Here is a 17,046-nt window from a genome sequence, read left to right as displayed (position 1 = left end):
ACAACCAATTCTTTGAATATTTACTTAATTTTGCCAATGAATTTTGTTGATGTTACCTCTACTTACCTTTATATATGTCATATTGCAGTGTTTCTATTCTTGCAACTACTTTCTTTTGCTATTATAAAGCTCCATTCCATTAAATCTATATTATATATATTATATCCATTAAATCTATAAATCTAAATTTAACCTGCTTTTGCATAATGGCATATAAATATTCTTTTATATACTTTACCTATAAATATCCTCTTGTAGCACTTATCCTTTGCATTTCTGACAACAAAAATTGCTTGTTTCCCTCTACCTAACAGCATTAAAATTTGTACACAATCTTTTGAAATAGTCTCATAGAAATTGGTTATTTTTTACACTTCTGATCTTTATATATAAATTATAGATAATTAATACAGGATAAAGCACATAAATTCCTAAAGAGTCACTGTAAAAAAAAAAATGTGCATGTTTAAAAAAAATATCTATTAATTAAGCATTTTGTATTTTCTGCTATGGTTATTAAAAAATTTTCATTTTGCTCTTATAGATAACTAATTCTTTAGAAGCAGAGAAAGAAATATTTCAAGACAAAAATCACAAAGAAAATAGTCAAAAAAGGCATGATGTTCTACCTTTTGGTCAATTGAAAGAACAGACAAAAAATATTGTTTGTAATACCAGTAATAAACTGCTTCTGGATGGTGCAAAAACTTTGGAAAGCATCGTAAGTCATATCTTTCATCTTTCTCTTATACTTTGGGTATATAATTAAGTAGTGTAGATTTTTAGTTTTGTATCTTTTTATATACTTGGGCATTAAAAGTTAAGAAATTTTAACAATATGCAAAAGAAAAAAATTAGATTTTGTTAAATTTCCTGAATTTTTTATATATAAAAATATAATACACTTTTTAAATAGTTTTTTATGATACTAATTCCATTTAAAGAAAAAAATTTTTTTATAAAATTATTTTTTTTATATTAAATAACTTGTAAAAGCTTATTTTATTATAATGTGTATTGAACAAATACAGTGATTCAGAGTTAAAAGAAAGTCAGGAAACTAATATAATTAGTAGATATGAGTCAAGAAAGTGTTGCAAGTTAAGTCAAGAAATTTTTTCAGTTTCTGTACTCCCCCCCCCCCCCCTTCATGTTATTGCAGTATCTATATTTGATTTACTTGATGCATTTCATCGGTTTATTTCTTATTTTGGTGAAATTCAAAATCAATGTTTACTAATAATGCAGAATTCTGTTTTAGCTTTAATATGCATTCTACATTGAAATGGATGTTTCCTCCCTCCCTCTGTTTTAGGTCCGTGGATTAGACAAAAAGCATAACAAAGAGGTAGCAGATCAAAATATTTGTGAATAAGAATTTAGAGACCCATGAACTTTGCCCCCCCCCCTTCCGTCGTGTATCCATTTGGATGTTACCACTTCAGACCCCTTTTCAACAAATGTTACAATCTGGAGCTATAATCAAATTACACTTTGGATGGACCTTAAATTTTGGAAGCTTGTCCAATGGCAAATGCGTTCTTTGCTTACAAGACAAAACATACTCCCTTCCGGAATAAGTGTGTGCAAAAAGGAGAGCTTGCTCATTTAGAGAATTGTTGGAACTTTTCTCAAACAAATAAACAAAATAGCTATAAACTATAACTACAAATACTCAACATCTTCTGTACAAAGCTTGGTTGCAAGAATCATTTAAGTTTTTTTATGGTTGTTGATTTTTGTCGAAATCCAGAAGGAAAACTATTCCTCTTTACTCTAAGAGACAATTCTTAAAAAAGATGATTAAACAACACACTTTTTTAAATCCCTCTCCCTCCCCCCACAACAATATTTTTCGTTTAAAATGAAAAATGACCCCACTGGTATATAAGCAAATTTAAAAATTTGAAAAAAAAAAAAAATTCTAAACTTAATGATACTTGATTTTACTTAAATGAGTTCAAATACATTTTTTTGTAATACTCTTGCACAGGACTGTTGGACCCGCCCAAAGAAAAGCATATAAAAATAAGTAATGACATTTGTATTTCTTCAAAGTCTTTATTAGTGAATAAGGAACAAACAAAAAATCAGTCTTTAATGCATTTAAGAAAGTGTTATCGAATGTGGTTCGGAATACTTTTAAAAGCATTGCAAGTCTTAATTTTAATTTAATTTCTAAAAATTAATCATTTTTTTACTAAGAATTTTTTATTGCGCTCTTGTAGGTAACTGGTTTATTAGAAAAAAAGAAATATTTCAACAGAAAAATCTAAAAGAAAATAGCAAAAAAAGATTTGACGATCCTTCTCTGAGTCCATCGATTGAACAACTTATATATAAGGAACAAGTAAACAAACAATACTATCATGAACTGCTTCAGGGTGGAGATAAAGTTGCGTTGGAAAATACTGTAAGACTTATTTGTCATTCCCCCCCCCCCCCCATTATATCTTTGATACATGTTTAAGCAGTTTAGGCTTTATTGTAGTTGAATTTTTATGTTAAAATTTAATAAATTTCTATAATTTACACAACGTTCTTAGAAAATAGATGAAAAGTGGAACTTAAATAGAATGATGCAAATTTTAAGCATATATTACATGATTATATTCATGTTTGAGGAAGGAAGTATTTAGAGAAGCAAATTTGGTACAAATTTTGCATATGGCAATATCTGTGTTGCTTGTTTGCATAGGCTATGCGAATTTTAACTGTTTATATATTTATTTGCTATCTTTCTATAAAATAAAAAGGTTAAAATAAATATCAAATGTCTGGATGTTTCTCCATTGCAATACATCTAGATGATGTAATGAGATGGAGAATCATCCAGAAACTGGATCAGGGTGGCCAGCCGACCTGGAAACTGGGAATTGTCAGGGAATTTCGGAAAAGTCAGGGAAATTTATTATAAAACTGGAAATTTTTTTATAAATCATTAATTTTTATTGAAAATAATTCGCTGGTATTTTTTTATAAGTGGAATGAAACATTGTTGGCAGCTAATGAATATCAAACTTTTACTGATATGCTAAAACAGACTATGGAAGAGAAAGATTAACCACCATATCTAATTTATATGATTTGCCTCAAAAATATACAAAATTCATTCATACTATCTTTTTTGAAATTTATACTTCTAAAACATTTTCTTTTTATGCAATAAAGAAAGAAAAAAATTGATAAGGACTAATTTTCTACTTTTTTCTCTTTTTTGGGTTAAGCATTGAGCTGAAGTGTTGGTGATTGTTTTATTATAATTGGTGAGCTAAAAGTCAATTCAATTTTGATGTCATTGAAGAATTTTTCTTATTTTGATGCAGAAATTTCATTTAGTATTCATAAATTATTATATTTTATTCCCTGTTAGTGAAATTGTTTATTTCTGATTGGTGTGCTGGTAAACAATATGGGTAGGGGAAATCCCACTGGAAGTAAACAAATCGTTTCATTCTTGAGCACTCCACCAATGTGCATATACTTTTATACTGCATTTTTCCTTAGAAATTTGACAAACTGTTCTGAGATATGACTGTTGGCTAAGATGGGTATGTATCTTCTAGTGTTGGTTAATATATTTGCAAAAAAGGGAGGTTACATAATTGATGCTTATTTGAAATTCAGTAAATGAAAATGTTTTCCTTTTTTCTGAGCATGAAATTTCATTTTACATTAATTTTTAATTAAAAGAATAGAACAATTTTTCAAATAAAGTTAAAAATATATTGGGCAATAATTAAAGAGAATGAAATAAAGAAAAAAGATAATAGAAATATATAAAAATAGAATAGATAATAGAAATATATAAAAAATGTCCAAGAAAAGTCAGGGGATTCAAACAGCAGAAATGCTGGCCCCCTTATGGATTGTCTGAAATGCATATTGTGAGGTAGTGAATGCTACTGTGTGCACCTTTCCTACTTTATGTAAATATTTAAAAAAAGAAAAATAATTTATATTCAGCCCCTTTTCTCATGACCCATTACCTTTTGGAAATCGTCATAAATCTGCCATCCTTATGAGACTGCTTTCGCTTGTTCTGTTCCTACTATGTATAAGATCGTTTGCGAGCTTCGAACAAACTTTTGGTAAAATGATTGAACATCAAAGGATTAAAGAATCTGGGGTTAACAAATTAGTTTTAAAAACCTGTATTATTTAGAGTCACTGTTGAGTTTTTACATTGTACTTCTTAAAAATCTTATATTTTGAAGAATTAGAGAATTGGGAGGGAATGAATATGAACAATGAATTGTACAATTCTGCCTAATAAAGATTCAAAATCAGTTTTTGACATTTAGCCAATGTTTTGACATTTATCAGATGATTCTTGTTTCATGTCACTCAGCATTGTATTTGTAAACAAATATATCATATTTAGATTGAATGCAATTGGTTTGAGTAATTTCTTTATTTTAAATTATATTAATTTCAAAATTATAGTTTTTACTTTTATTTGTTGGTGTCATCCACTAAAATGTTTAAGGTTTCTGTGTTTTCTTTTTTCAAGAATTCGCCACTTAATGGCACATAAATTGCTTCAGCATAGGTTATTTCCTCGTCACTATCTGGTTCATGCATTTCATCCATTTTTACTAAAAATTATTTCCGAAAAATATTTAGAAAATTGAAAAAGAAAAAAAAAAAAGGCATATGATGGAAACTGCCTGACATTGGTGTAAGATGAGAAGCAGTTCGCACCAGACTGTGCATTATGAGAATGGCTCTACTGTTTGAATTCTGGATAATCATAGGTGCAGAGAAAGATGGCAGTATGCACATCACACCGGGCAGACTCAGGCCATATGCACAAGGCTTAAACTTATTTTAGAATTATGTCCACCACTGAATATCCATATTTGTTTTTTCTAATGAGGGCATTACAAAAGAATAGCAGCTTTTCTTTTGGGAATGCTATGTGGCTACAAGATGCCAGGTTTTAGGAGTTACTGTTTCCCGAAGACTGCAAAACCTATTGCATCCTTTTCATTTCCTGCATTCAGTGGCATTCATTTAACATGGTGCATGGTTCTTTGGATGTAGCTTCAGTAAGGTTTCATTCTCTTCATTGAGGAATTGTGGTGTTCACTCTACACAGTAAATATCCAACATCCAGGAAAGAGGCTTGTGTTGCAGCTGTTGAATTTTAATCATTGATGCACATGTCTTTGGTAGAGGATTTGTGAGTCCTATGAAGTGTAAATATAGATTCTTGCCGCCTTACATCTGTATTTTAATGGATGCAGTTAGTCATGATTATATTCTTATGTATTACAAAAATTTATTGTATCAGGTTCATCTGGTCCTGAAGCGATGGCAGAAATTTTCCATATGGTGAATATACAAGATATCTCTTATAGAAAGGCAAAAATTATTTCTCTAATTTAGCTTCTAAATATCATGCAATAATTAATTGCATATTTAAATCAAAGTAATTAAATGCTTAATGGCTAATATCTACTAGCTTATTTATAATAATTATTTGTATAGTGTTGGGTTAGTAAGAATTGTACCACCAAATGGCTAGCAATAATAGAAAATAAAGAATCAATAGCATAATCTTAAATGAAATGCATTGGCTATTGGACACAGATCTTCCTATTATTATTTAAACTTTATATAAATATTAGCTAAAATAAGTGAAATTATTATAATTAATCTTGATTATTGTACTATATTTTATATTGATTTAAACATTTGTTAATTAAATGAATGTTATATGAAATTAAATCAATCAAATCAGATATTAAATAACTAATATATAATAAAATCATTTTAATTGTTTATTAATGTTTATTAAACTTAAATAAAATCATATTTTAATTGTTTATAAATCTTATTTTATTCATCTGATTTTATTTAAATAAAACTTTAATTGATTTATTAAATTACAGTTATTAAATATATTTAATTAATATAAAAAATACTTATTTAAAATAAAATTATCACTTAGTAAAAAGTTGAACAGTACCAAATTCTCTTAATTAAAAATATTTAGCATAATATTTTTTCTGATAAATGTCTGTATGTAAATATTTTTTAACAATAAGTATTTTTCAGTTCCTTTAACTAAAACAATTATAAGTTCTTTTAAAAGTAAGGATTACAACAAACAATAGCATGGAATATTAATAAGTTGCCAAATTCATGTAAATCTCTCAAATAATTAATAAGTTGTCAAATCTTTCAAAAAAGTTATTTCCCCACCTCCCAACATTTCCTGTAAATTTGTGCAATAGTACAAGCTTCAAAATGTTGAACCACAACAAAACTTGTTTTTATCTTCATTTCCAATTTGCAACAGTTCTTTTCTTTGGGGTGAGGCAGCAAAAGTCGCCTTTTTAAAGATTTCATTATGTAAAAGATTAAATATGGATAAAACAACAATGGATTATGGGGGATTATCTCGTAAGTCTTTCATCTGGAAAGAAATAGTGTCAGAAAAAAATCGAAAATTTTAAATAATATTAAGAGAAATTTATTTTTAAATGGCAGACACCCACTCTGTGATCTTTTCTCTCTTGGATTGAACAAGAGTGAACAAATATAACCTAGAGCATTAGTTGCATCACAATTTTATTTTTTGTTCACCATTAACTCTATCCAAAAATAGAAGAGTTAGAGCTCTCCTAACATTAACTGGAATAATTTATTTTTATTTAATTTCTCAATCCTCTCAATCTCATAAATTATTTTTTTAAATGAGTCTTTGATTGAAATTTTCAAAGCTGGAAGAAGCTGTTCTGTGTGCTCAAGTATTTATATGCAAGAAAAATTTGTTTGCTCCAATTTTTTATTGCTAACCACCTTTGGCAACCAGCTGGTTCTTGGAGATATTGGCTATATTTAATTTCATTTAGATAAAACTCCATTGTATCAAATTGTCAGTCACTAAAGTTGTATTATTCTAATAGCATTTGTTCTGTTCTTTATACATATGAATTAATATAATGAATATCAGTCCCATGACATCATAGTGATATTATGTCAATTCATTTCTAAATTTATTTAGCTATATCGTAATTTCACTTTTTTATTCATCCTGTAAACTACTTAGATATTAAACTTTATCCTCCTTCAGTTTTCAAAAATACTAGAAAATTACATGCTCAGATATTGGATGAATCAATGAAAATGCTTTTGGTTTCATTCACAATGAAAATATTGTTGCAAAGTATACTAAAAAATATGTTTAAAAATTAATTAAATCTACATCAAAGGATTTTACAATAACTAATTTGGCATCATTAAAAAGATAATTTTTTGGATTTAAAAACTGTGTAAAAATTATTTTTGTGCATTTATATTTTGTAAAGTTATGGTGGTTACATCAGAATCTAGCTTACTTTTTCTTTGCTTAAAATGCTAATTAAAAATTTCAAGAAAGTACTCCAAAGTGCACATTAACACCCTCCAAAGTATATGTGTCTAAGTTGGAAGTTGTATATCTAAGCATCAATGCACATGCACACATATTCATCTTTATTATTAACTAGTCGCCTTTGGCGACCAGTCGGTTCGCCAATCTTAATGTTCGTTTAAATTTTAATAATTAAATATTTTACGCACTTCCTACTTTAATAGATTCTTCGTCAAAATATTTAAAACTTCAAATAATTCACTCACAATATTATAAAGGCCTTCAGTCATAACGTAATATGTATCTCTCTAATTTTCTGTTAGCTCTCGTAGAATTTATGCTTTAAATTAAAGTGGAAAGAATTAATCTGCAATTAATATAATAATATTTTTTACTGAAACAAAGCATATTTTTATAATATGATTACTGATAACAGAGTCACTGAGCGTTTAAACTTTATGAGCACTAAAGAATATCTCTTAATTTATGTAATATTTCAAGAATTTGTCAACAAAATTTTCTCAGATTCATCATGAACAGCTCGATTAATTAACAATGTTTAATTTTAAATGCATCAAACACTAAGAAAATAAAATGAATCGTTTAAAATAATCGGTCGAAAACAGGTTTTAAAAAACTACTTAAAAAACGATGTACTTAAAACTATAAGCATATACAAAAAATATATAACTAACATAAATACAATTTAATTACAAAAACATGCAACTAACCTAAAAATAATTTAAATCAAGAATCATCTGTTGATAATATTGTCAACAATCAGAACACAATGCGCATGCGTGAATTTTCAACGCCAGTTACGGTAATGCAAATGCGTGAATTTTTCCACGTCAATTGGGGTAACGCTATGCAGATTAGACAGTTTTAATTTCCTTTATTCAGTGTTATTTTAATTCAAAAGTACTTCAGAATGAATGTTAATGAATCTGAAAGATCGATTAATTAACATTGTTTAATTTTAAACATTAAAAAAATAAACAGAATCTTTTGAAATAATCGACCGAAAAATGTTAACTCTAGCCTCATTACTGTTGGGAAAAAAAAGTGAAGCCTTACTCATTTAGCGTTGGGGAAAATAAAGATTTTTTTCGGGAAAGTTAGTTTTTAATTAATAATTAAAATTCTAATTAAAAATTTAAAAAAAAGAGACCTCTAAGGTATACATGTACCAAATTTGGTAGCTGTAGGTCAAATGGTCTTTTCTGTAGAGCGCCAACACACACACACACATTGAGCTTTATATAAGTATAGATATAGATATTATAACTTAATGGAGAGATTTAATTTTTCAAATTTTTTTGATATCCAATTCCATTCAAAGCAGGGAAAAATTTTATAGACAGTTTTTTTTATTTTTCATCGAAGCATTCATTATAATTTTGAACACCAGTGTATATAAAGTGTATGGCAATAAACAAAAAATTTCCTTTTAAAAAATCTGATATATCTATATTTATGCTGTAATATTAAAAAATTGTTAAAATTTATGAAAATGTGCGCATTACAGTAAACGAACTATAAATTTAACAACAATGTTAGTTATTAAAAAAATATTGTGCCTGTATTTGGCATCCAAATTTAGGTATAATATTGTAAAACAGAGCAGGTTAAAGTTAATAAAATATTGCAAAATGTAAATTGATTTATTTACTGCACTGTTAACAGAATACAATAGCATATTAATTACTTTTATCTATACTACTATTATAAATGTGAAAGTTTGGATGGATGGATGTTTGTTAGTCAATCACGTCAGAGCGGCTAAATGGAATTAGATGAAATTTAGCACAGAAGTAGATTATAGTCTTGAATAGGACATAGGCTACTATTTATTCCATTTAATTGAGTGGTTAATTGTTTATTAATTAAAAACTAACTTTCCTGCCAAAAATAGTCAAATCACTAAAGCTTCAGGTTTTTTTTTTTTTTTTCCCTTTCTTCCTCACGCCAATGAGGTTAGGCTTAACATGATTTTGACTATTATTTCAAACGATTCTGTTTATTTCCTTAGTGTTCTATACATTTAAAATTAAATATTGTTAATTAATCGATCTTTCGGATTCATTCTGAAGTACATTTGAATTAAAATAAAACAGAATAAAGGAAATTAAAAATTTATAATCTATATTGCGTTACCCCAACTGGCATAGAAAATTCATACATTTCAGTTGCCCCAATTGGCGTTGAAAATTCACTCTTGTGCAGGAGTAACAGAAGATAAAGCCATTCATGCTATAAATTCCTATCTATCTCCACGCGTACGAAGTTGCGGGTAAAAGCTAATATTCTATATTTTTAATTTATTTAAATTACTTTTTTACTAACTTTATTAATTACTTTTTACTTATGTTTTGTTCTCATTATGAGGTAAAAATTATAGAAGAGGTAAAGTTATTCTATTTATAAATGTTCTTCTAGCTTAGGAAATCTGATTTACATCCAACTAATTTCTTAGCTTGAAATTAAAATATGCTTCAAATAATCTAGAAAATTAAATTTGTTTCATCATTTAAAAATAAATAATTTAGTCATAACTTATTTGTAATAATGAAGCTCATGTTTGCTTATCTTGAATATTATTTTATTCAAAACATCTGAATTATTATTGTGACATTATTTTATCCATTGCAAGTAGTTCTTATTTCTAATTTTATATTTATTACATAATGTGGCTAGAAAAATGTCTTGAATGTTCAATCTTCTGATTTTGAATTTTGCTAAATCTTTTCTCCCTTCATTTCTTAGAAAATTCTATGACCCAGAAGTTTTAAAAGTAAGGAAGGTTAATTATTAGAAAGTAAAAGTAAATTCAATTAAAAACAGTTATCTAGCAAATTTTGATGAATTCTTTTTAGTAAAAATAATTTTTTAATGAATTTTTCTTATAAATATCGGACAAAATAAAAGTAAATTGAATTTGAATTTTTCTTTCTGAACTAGTTTGCATTATAATCCAAATTTTTAGAAATCTTACACTAATTAGTTTGCATCTCTCTGCTAAGAAACATGATTCTATAAACCTATAATACTGTGTTTTAAATAAATATTAAATTGTTAAATGTACTCAAAAGATTAAAATGTAACATTCAATATTTATTTTTCTATCATTAAATTTCTTTAAAAATGTTTATTTAGGTGAGCAGTGCAGTTCCAGAACCAGAAACAAAATCAAATGATGAATTGGAAGTCATTTCAAAAATGAAATCTGATGAAGAAACAGAAACAATTTCAGAATGCGAGGACTATGAATCTAAAATGAATGTTGGAAGAAAGAGAACTGTTACTCCTTCAAAATTAGTTTCAATTCATCATGATCATGATTATATTAAGAAAGAACAAGCTGCTTATTCTTCAATAAGGCCTTCTAAAAATTTAAATACTTGTTTTGGTAAATTGAATGAAAGCAATAACCAGTGTGAATATAAATCAGCTCATTCAGTTGCACATATAAATACATCTTCATCTATTAATAGTTTGCACATTCCTGATATTAAGAAATCAACAGACATGCAATCGCAAACACGTTTCACTGAGAATTCTGAAAAAACGAGAAGTAATTTTATGTTAGATCCAGAAAATCATACCAGTACTAAAAATAATATAAATATGGAATCAGATAACTTTCTTTGCACTGTGATATCTAAATCCTCGCAAATTGTTATTCAAAATGACTCTATAAAAAGTGAAACTCTGTTAAATCCTACTACAATGAAAGATTTAAATTCTTGTGCAGTTTCAGAAAATTTAGGGAATTCAGTGAACAATACAAATGTTATTTCAAATATTGGATGTAGTGATAATGGGATGCCTTCTGAATTGATTAGATCTAATGAAGATATTGGCCTTGTTATTGAAAAATTGATAACTGAAATGCAAAGTGGTTCTACTCAAAATAAAACTTTTCAAAATGTACTTCCAATAGAAAGTTTATATTCTTGCTCATCTTCAGATAATTCAAGGGATTCGTTGAACAATAGGGAAGCTATTTCAAATATTGAACATAGTGCTCCAACGATATCTTCTGTATTGGGTAAATCTTATGAAGTTGATAATCCTGAGATCTTCATCGATGCTATTTCAGAAAAAACGATTAGCCATAAAAACGTGGTGAATAGTGAAAAAAATCCCTTACCTTTACTGACAGAAATTAGTAGCAATATTCCCAATTCTTTTCCAGAAGAATTAAATCTTATTGAAAAAAACTTTGATGAGAAATGTGAAAGTGTGTCACAAAGAAATAATAAAAAAGATCCTGACTTCTCAGATTCATATGTAGCAGGTGATCAAAATTCGCCTGATATGCAGCTAAAAGATACTCATGACACATTGTCTCCTTTGGTGGATACAAAAAAATCCCTGTATTCATCCCTAGGATCAGATGCAAACTCTGTTCGTCTACAATTTGTAGAAAATATTGAAAAAATGAACAGCAGTGATAATGAAAAGCACGAAAACTTTTTTATGCCATCATTAGATAATATTTTAAATGAAAATCAGAACTGTTCAATAAATACAAATATAAAACCTGCAAATAAATCTGTGTTTGGATCTAATTTTAATCATGATAATTCCTTTATTGACCATCAAAATATAACTGTGCCTTCCAAACAACTACCACAGGCTGAAGTTTCCACTAAAATTCAACCTCATTCCCTTAAATTGCCAAATAAATCATGTTCAAGTCCAAAACGTAAACATGCAGATCGTATTTCACATCTTGTTTCCAAAAGAGGTAAATTACTGAAAACGGTGCTTTCTGGAGGTTGGACTGTAAATTTTCCTGGTTCATCAACTCCTTCTTCTGAACATTTAAATAGAGGGAAAACAGCTAACATTGGATCTGTAGCAGCATTAACAAAAAAATCATCAATATATTATACTGAAATATGCAATTCACAATTAGGTAATGAAATTCCAGCAATCAGAGAAAGTTTTGAAGTTAATGCCAGTCATTCTGGTAATAAAGAATCCATTGAAATCCAAGAAGAGTCAGAAAATATTAATACTAAAATTGAGAGTTCTGTATCTTTATGTTCTAAAAATTTAAACTTATACTCTGGTGATTCAGATTCTAGGAATTCAAGTAAAGCAGGCAGTTCTAGTAGTAGCAATTCAGAATTAAAACAATTATATAAATCACAATTCAAAAATCTAAATGGACCAAATATCAATGAATCAAGCTTTTTAGATAATGCAAGTAGCACTATGAAGGATTCTGAAACTGTAAAATCTGCTGTCAGTGACTTTGTTGAAAGCATTCTTAGTAATAGTGATGATGATATACAAATAATTGAAGAAGTTAGTAATATTAAAACAGGCTCTAAAAATAAACCCAATAATACTATAGCAACCCTTGCTGAGGATGATGATATACAAGTAATTGGAGAATTTAGTAATTCTGAAACGAATACTAAAAATAAATCATATAATTTTTCAGCAACTCTTGCTAAGGATAAAAGACAGAATTGCACTTCCCTTGATGGGATGAGTCCAGAATCCATTCAGAGCTCTCTAAAATGTCACACAGAATCCACACAACTAAGCCAAATAGTACCTTATTTATCTGACATTCTATCAAAGAAGTCTATGAAATCTGAACCAACAACACCGAAGAAGTTTGTTAATCCTAAACAAAGGACGCCAAAGAAACCTGTTAATCCTAGTGTTTCAAATTCAAATTCTACACCAATAAAAAAGCCGAAACTTACTCAGACTTTACTTACTACTGTGCCTCCTGCAAGTACAAGCATTCCTACATCAAGCACTAAAGCAAGTAATTTGATAAAACAAGGCAATCTTGAATGCGTTGATCCAGATTGTTACATTATAGAAGATGACAACGTCATTAATCTTGAATAGATTCATCATATGATTGTATATATTCAGATGGCTTAGTTCTTATGAAAAGTATATTTGTAAATATGTAATATAACTATTTTGTATATATTATGTTTGGTGTTTGTTACTTTTGTTTTTAATTGAAAAAGAAAATGTAAAAAAAGCACCGTTTTTGCATATCACTAACTGTTAGACTGAATTTCACTAACTTTTTTTTCTTCTCCTTCTTTGAAACAGAAACACATTAACCAATTTGTTTTGTTTTCTGCATTATCTAAATAGATGATACATTTTTTGATAATGTATTATTATTTTGATTCAGCTAAAATCCATGTAATATTTACGATTCTTATGGATTCCTTATAATATTTGAACTGAATTATACAATCTGGGATTGAATTAATTTTAGTACACAAGTTTAATATTACAATAACTTGATGTATCTATGATGCACAATCAAATAAATTGAATGGAAAAAGTATAAAATTTATTTAGAGGATTATGTTTCAAGAATTATGAAGTATTTTTTAATTTCAAATAAGACCTATTTTATGAATTCAATTCATACATTTTTGGATTGAATAAAAGAGGCTTGGTATTAATTTTTATAAGGTTGCTTTTTATTGATTGTAAATTTATATATATATATATATATATAATAGTAAATCATCATATGACTAACTCATGGTTTTATAATAGTAAATTTATTTCTAGTAAGATGTATATGTGCAGATATTTTTATTAATGTAAATACGGTTTTTATATGTTTTACAATTTTTTTTTTTTTGTACACATATTTTATTATATAGTCTGACTCTAATGAATTGACCGGAGCAAGTAAGAAATACGTGTTACGAGAACAAATCTATTGTAATATATGAATAGAATATCGATCATATTTATTACAACCCTATTTATCATCTATGATCTGATTTCATTTCATACTTTGCTCCTTAATAGCACATGCATTCATCTTTTGAAGGCGAATGTCAACTCATAAGAGCCATGTTGTATTGTTTATTCTTTTTCTTTAGTTGCTTTTTCATGCTGAATAAATATTCAGTGAAATTTTAAAATAAACTTTTTTAAAATTAGTAATATGTGTGTGTCTCTCATTTATATCTTTATATAATCAACTATTATATATTTAAATCGTTAAAAAATATATTTTAATTCTGAAATACAGTATTGTGTAAAAATAATTGTTAAAAGTAACTTTCCTCCTACTAAAATGAAATTTATTTCAAGTGTTTTTGTAGCCATTATTAGAGTGAAGTACATCTTTGCAAGTTAATATGTTAGATAAATGGGAAAATATTTTATATTACTCTGATTTCAAAAGTAAGAAGAAAAACAAAAAATTTAGGTTTTGCTCGTTTTGCGTTTCATATTTTTCTTTGTGATATCTGTAGGTATCGGTTTTTGCACCTGCGCCGAGACTAGTAGCTGAAATTGATACAAATATAATTCTAAATCGGGATTTCCTTTTTTTGGAAGATCCCGATTAAATTTAGTTCGTTATCTTCCAAAAAAGGGAAATCCCGATTCAGAATTATATTATTAGAATATTATTAATAGAAGATTGGTGAATATAATTCTTATATTTTTAACGAACTTATTTAATATTTCCCAACTTCAATTTAATTTTTAGTTCTCTAAAATCATTTAATTGTTGCAAACAATCAGGAATTTAATGATTTTTTTTTTTTTGACTATTTGAACTAAATTTTGATGCATGACCATAATGAAAATGCTCCACACGGTATGCAACTAAGTAAGCTAATGATTAATGAACAGATAAATTTGTGGTGATGTTCATGTAGAGTGTAGTGTAAAGCATTTCATCGCTATTAGAAAAATAAACTCTTTATTACACTAACAACTATCGGAACATCGCTGCTTAGCGCACGTATACACAGAACGGGGATTCCCCCGGGAGAAGTATATACATAGATTGTATTAGGGAAAGTAGATAGGTAGCACTTTAGAATGACATGAATAAAAGATGGCGCTACGATCACTACATGAGTATCCCCCTAGTGAACAAGGAGAACGACAAATGTGATAATACAAGATAATTATACGCGCATAAAAATAAAACATCACATAATACAATAAGTATAATATAGGATAATGATTTCAAATGGTAAATAAAAATTGAAGTAAATAGATGCAATAATATATGAAATACATAAAATTACAGTTACAATATATATATGCATAACAGTTTATATCTCAGTAATTAATCTCGTTGGAAAATGGACATGACGTCCACTACGAGTGGTAGTTGGTTTTGTCGGTAATTGCTCATTTTTAGAAGAAAGTTCACCTTGAGTTTTATGAATAGTTGCAGGTATAGAAGGTAACGAGTCATTAGATCCTGTCAACACATATGCAGGTTTGACACGGTCTATGGAAACTGTTACATTTTTATTATTAACTTTTAATACAAAAGTTTTATCTTTCCTGCTGATTACAAGGTGTGGACCAGTGTAAGGAGGTGAAAGAGGAGGTTTAACACTGTCCACTCTCAAAAATACATGAGAGCAAGTACTTAAGGATGGATGAATATAAATAGGTTTAACCGAGTGTCTAGACGTAGAGATAGGATTTATAGATTGCATTAGTGCTTTGAATTTTGATACATAAGTATCTGTTGGTACTGATAGATCTACTTTTGAGGTTAAAATGTCAGAAGGCAATCTGAGAGTTGTACCAAAGACTAATTCAGCACATGTGGCATTTATGTCCGGTTTAATTGCAGATCGAATTCCGAGTAAAACTATGGGAATAGTTTCAGTCCAGTTTGGTTGACAATGGGCTATAATAGAACTCTTAAGATCCCTGTGGAAACGTTCTACAAGTCCATTGGATTGGGGATGGTAGGACGTTGTGCGGATTCGATTTGTGCCCAAAATATTATTCAAATGTCTAAATAGATGTGAATCAAAATTTTTACCTTGATCTGTAGTTATAGTTACTGGACAACCGAAACGAGATATCCAATTATGAATTAGGGCTTTACATGTTGTTTCAGCAGTTATATCTGAAGTAGGAATAGCTTCCGGCCATCTGGTAAATCGGTCAACTATTGTCATACAATATTTATAACCATCAGATAGTGGGAGTGGTCCTATGAAATCAATGTTTATATGGGCAAATCGAGCATCTGGCAAAGCGAAAGTGCCTATAGGAGATTTTGTATGTTTTTGAATTTTAGAACGTTGGCAATTATGACAAGATTGAACAGAATTTTTAATAAATGAATTCATGTTTGGCCAAAAATAACGTTTAGTAATCAGCTTTCTTGTTGCTCGAATGCCAGGATGAGAAAGATTGTGAATATTTTCAAAAACTATTGAACGAAAAGAATTTGGAATGTACGGACGAGGTGAATTAGTAGATAAGTCACAATACAAGGTTACATCCTCTAAGGGAAAATATTGCTTTTCTATTTTACAATTTGAAGACTTCAGATATTCTTTAAGTTCAGAATCATTTAACTGTGCAAGTGAGATTTCATTAAAATTTAAATTTTTCTTTGAAATTGAATTGATTTCAATGCGAGACAATGCATCTGCAACAATGTTTTCTGTACCCTTGACATAACGAATGTCGGTAGAAAACTGGGATATGAAGTCTAAATGTCTCAGTTGACGAGGTGAGCATTTATCCGGCTTTTGCTTAAAGGCTTCAGTAAGGGGTCTTTGATCAGTATAGATTGAAAATTCCCTACCTTCAAGCATGTGTCGAAATTTTTTTATGGAAGCATAAATAGCAAGAAGTTCTCTGTCGTATGTTGACCAATTAGTTTGACTTTTAGA

General features: G+C 28.3%; 1 protein-coding gene across 7 annotated transcripts in view; it reads left to right on the top strand.

Moving 5' to 3' along the window:
• Positions 1-14,297, top strand: part of LOC129984036 (uncharacterized) — a 47,231-nt gene extending 32,934 nt beyond the window's left edge. For all 7 annotated transcript variants that reach the window (XM_056093795.1, XM_056093797.1, XM_056093798.1 and 4 more), the window contains 2 exons: positions 545-721; positions 10,520-14,297. In XM_056093795.1, the coding sequence (XP_055949770.1) occupies positions 545-721; positions 10,520-13,243 (2,901 nt within the window). In that variant the 3' untranslated portion in view covers positions 13,244-14,297. The remainder of the gene's footprint in view (positions 1-544; positions 722-10,519) is intronic.
• Positions 14,298-17,046: the final 2,749 nt, after the last annotated feature.

The sequence above is a fragment of the Argiope bruennichi genome, chromosome 9 (genome assembly GCF_947563725.1).
Source record: "Argiope bruennichi chromosome 9, qqArgBrue1.1, whole genome shotgun sequence".
NCBI classification, from domain to species: Eukaryota; Metazoa; Arthropoda; class Arachnida; order Araneae; family Araneidae; genus Argiope; species Argiope bruennichi.
The sequence above is the reverse complement of the archived record's forward strand: the minus strand, read 5'-3'. Positions and strand labels throughout refer to the sequence as shown.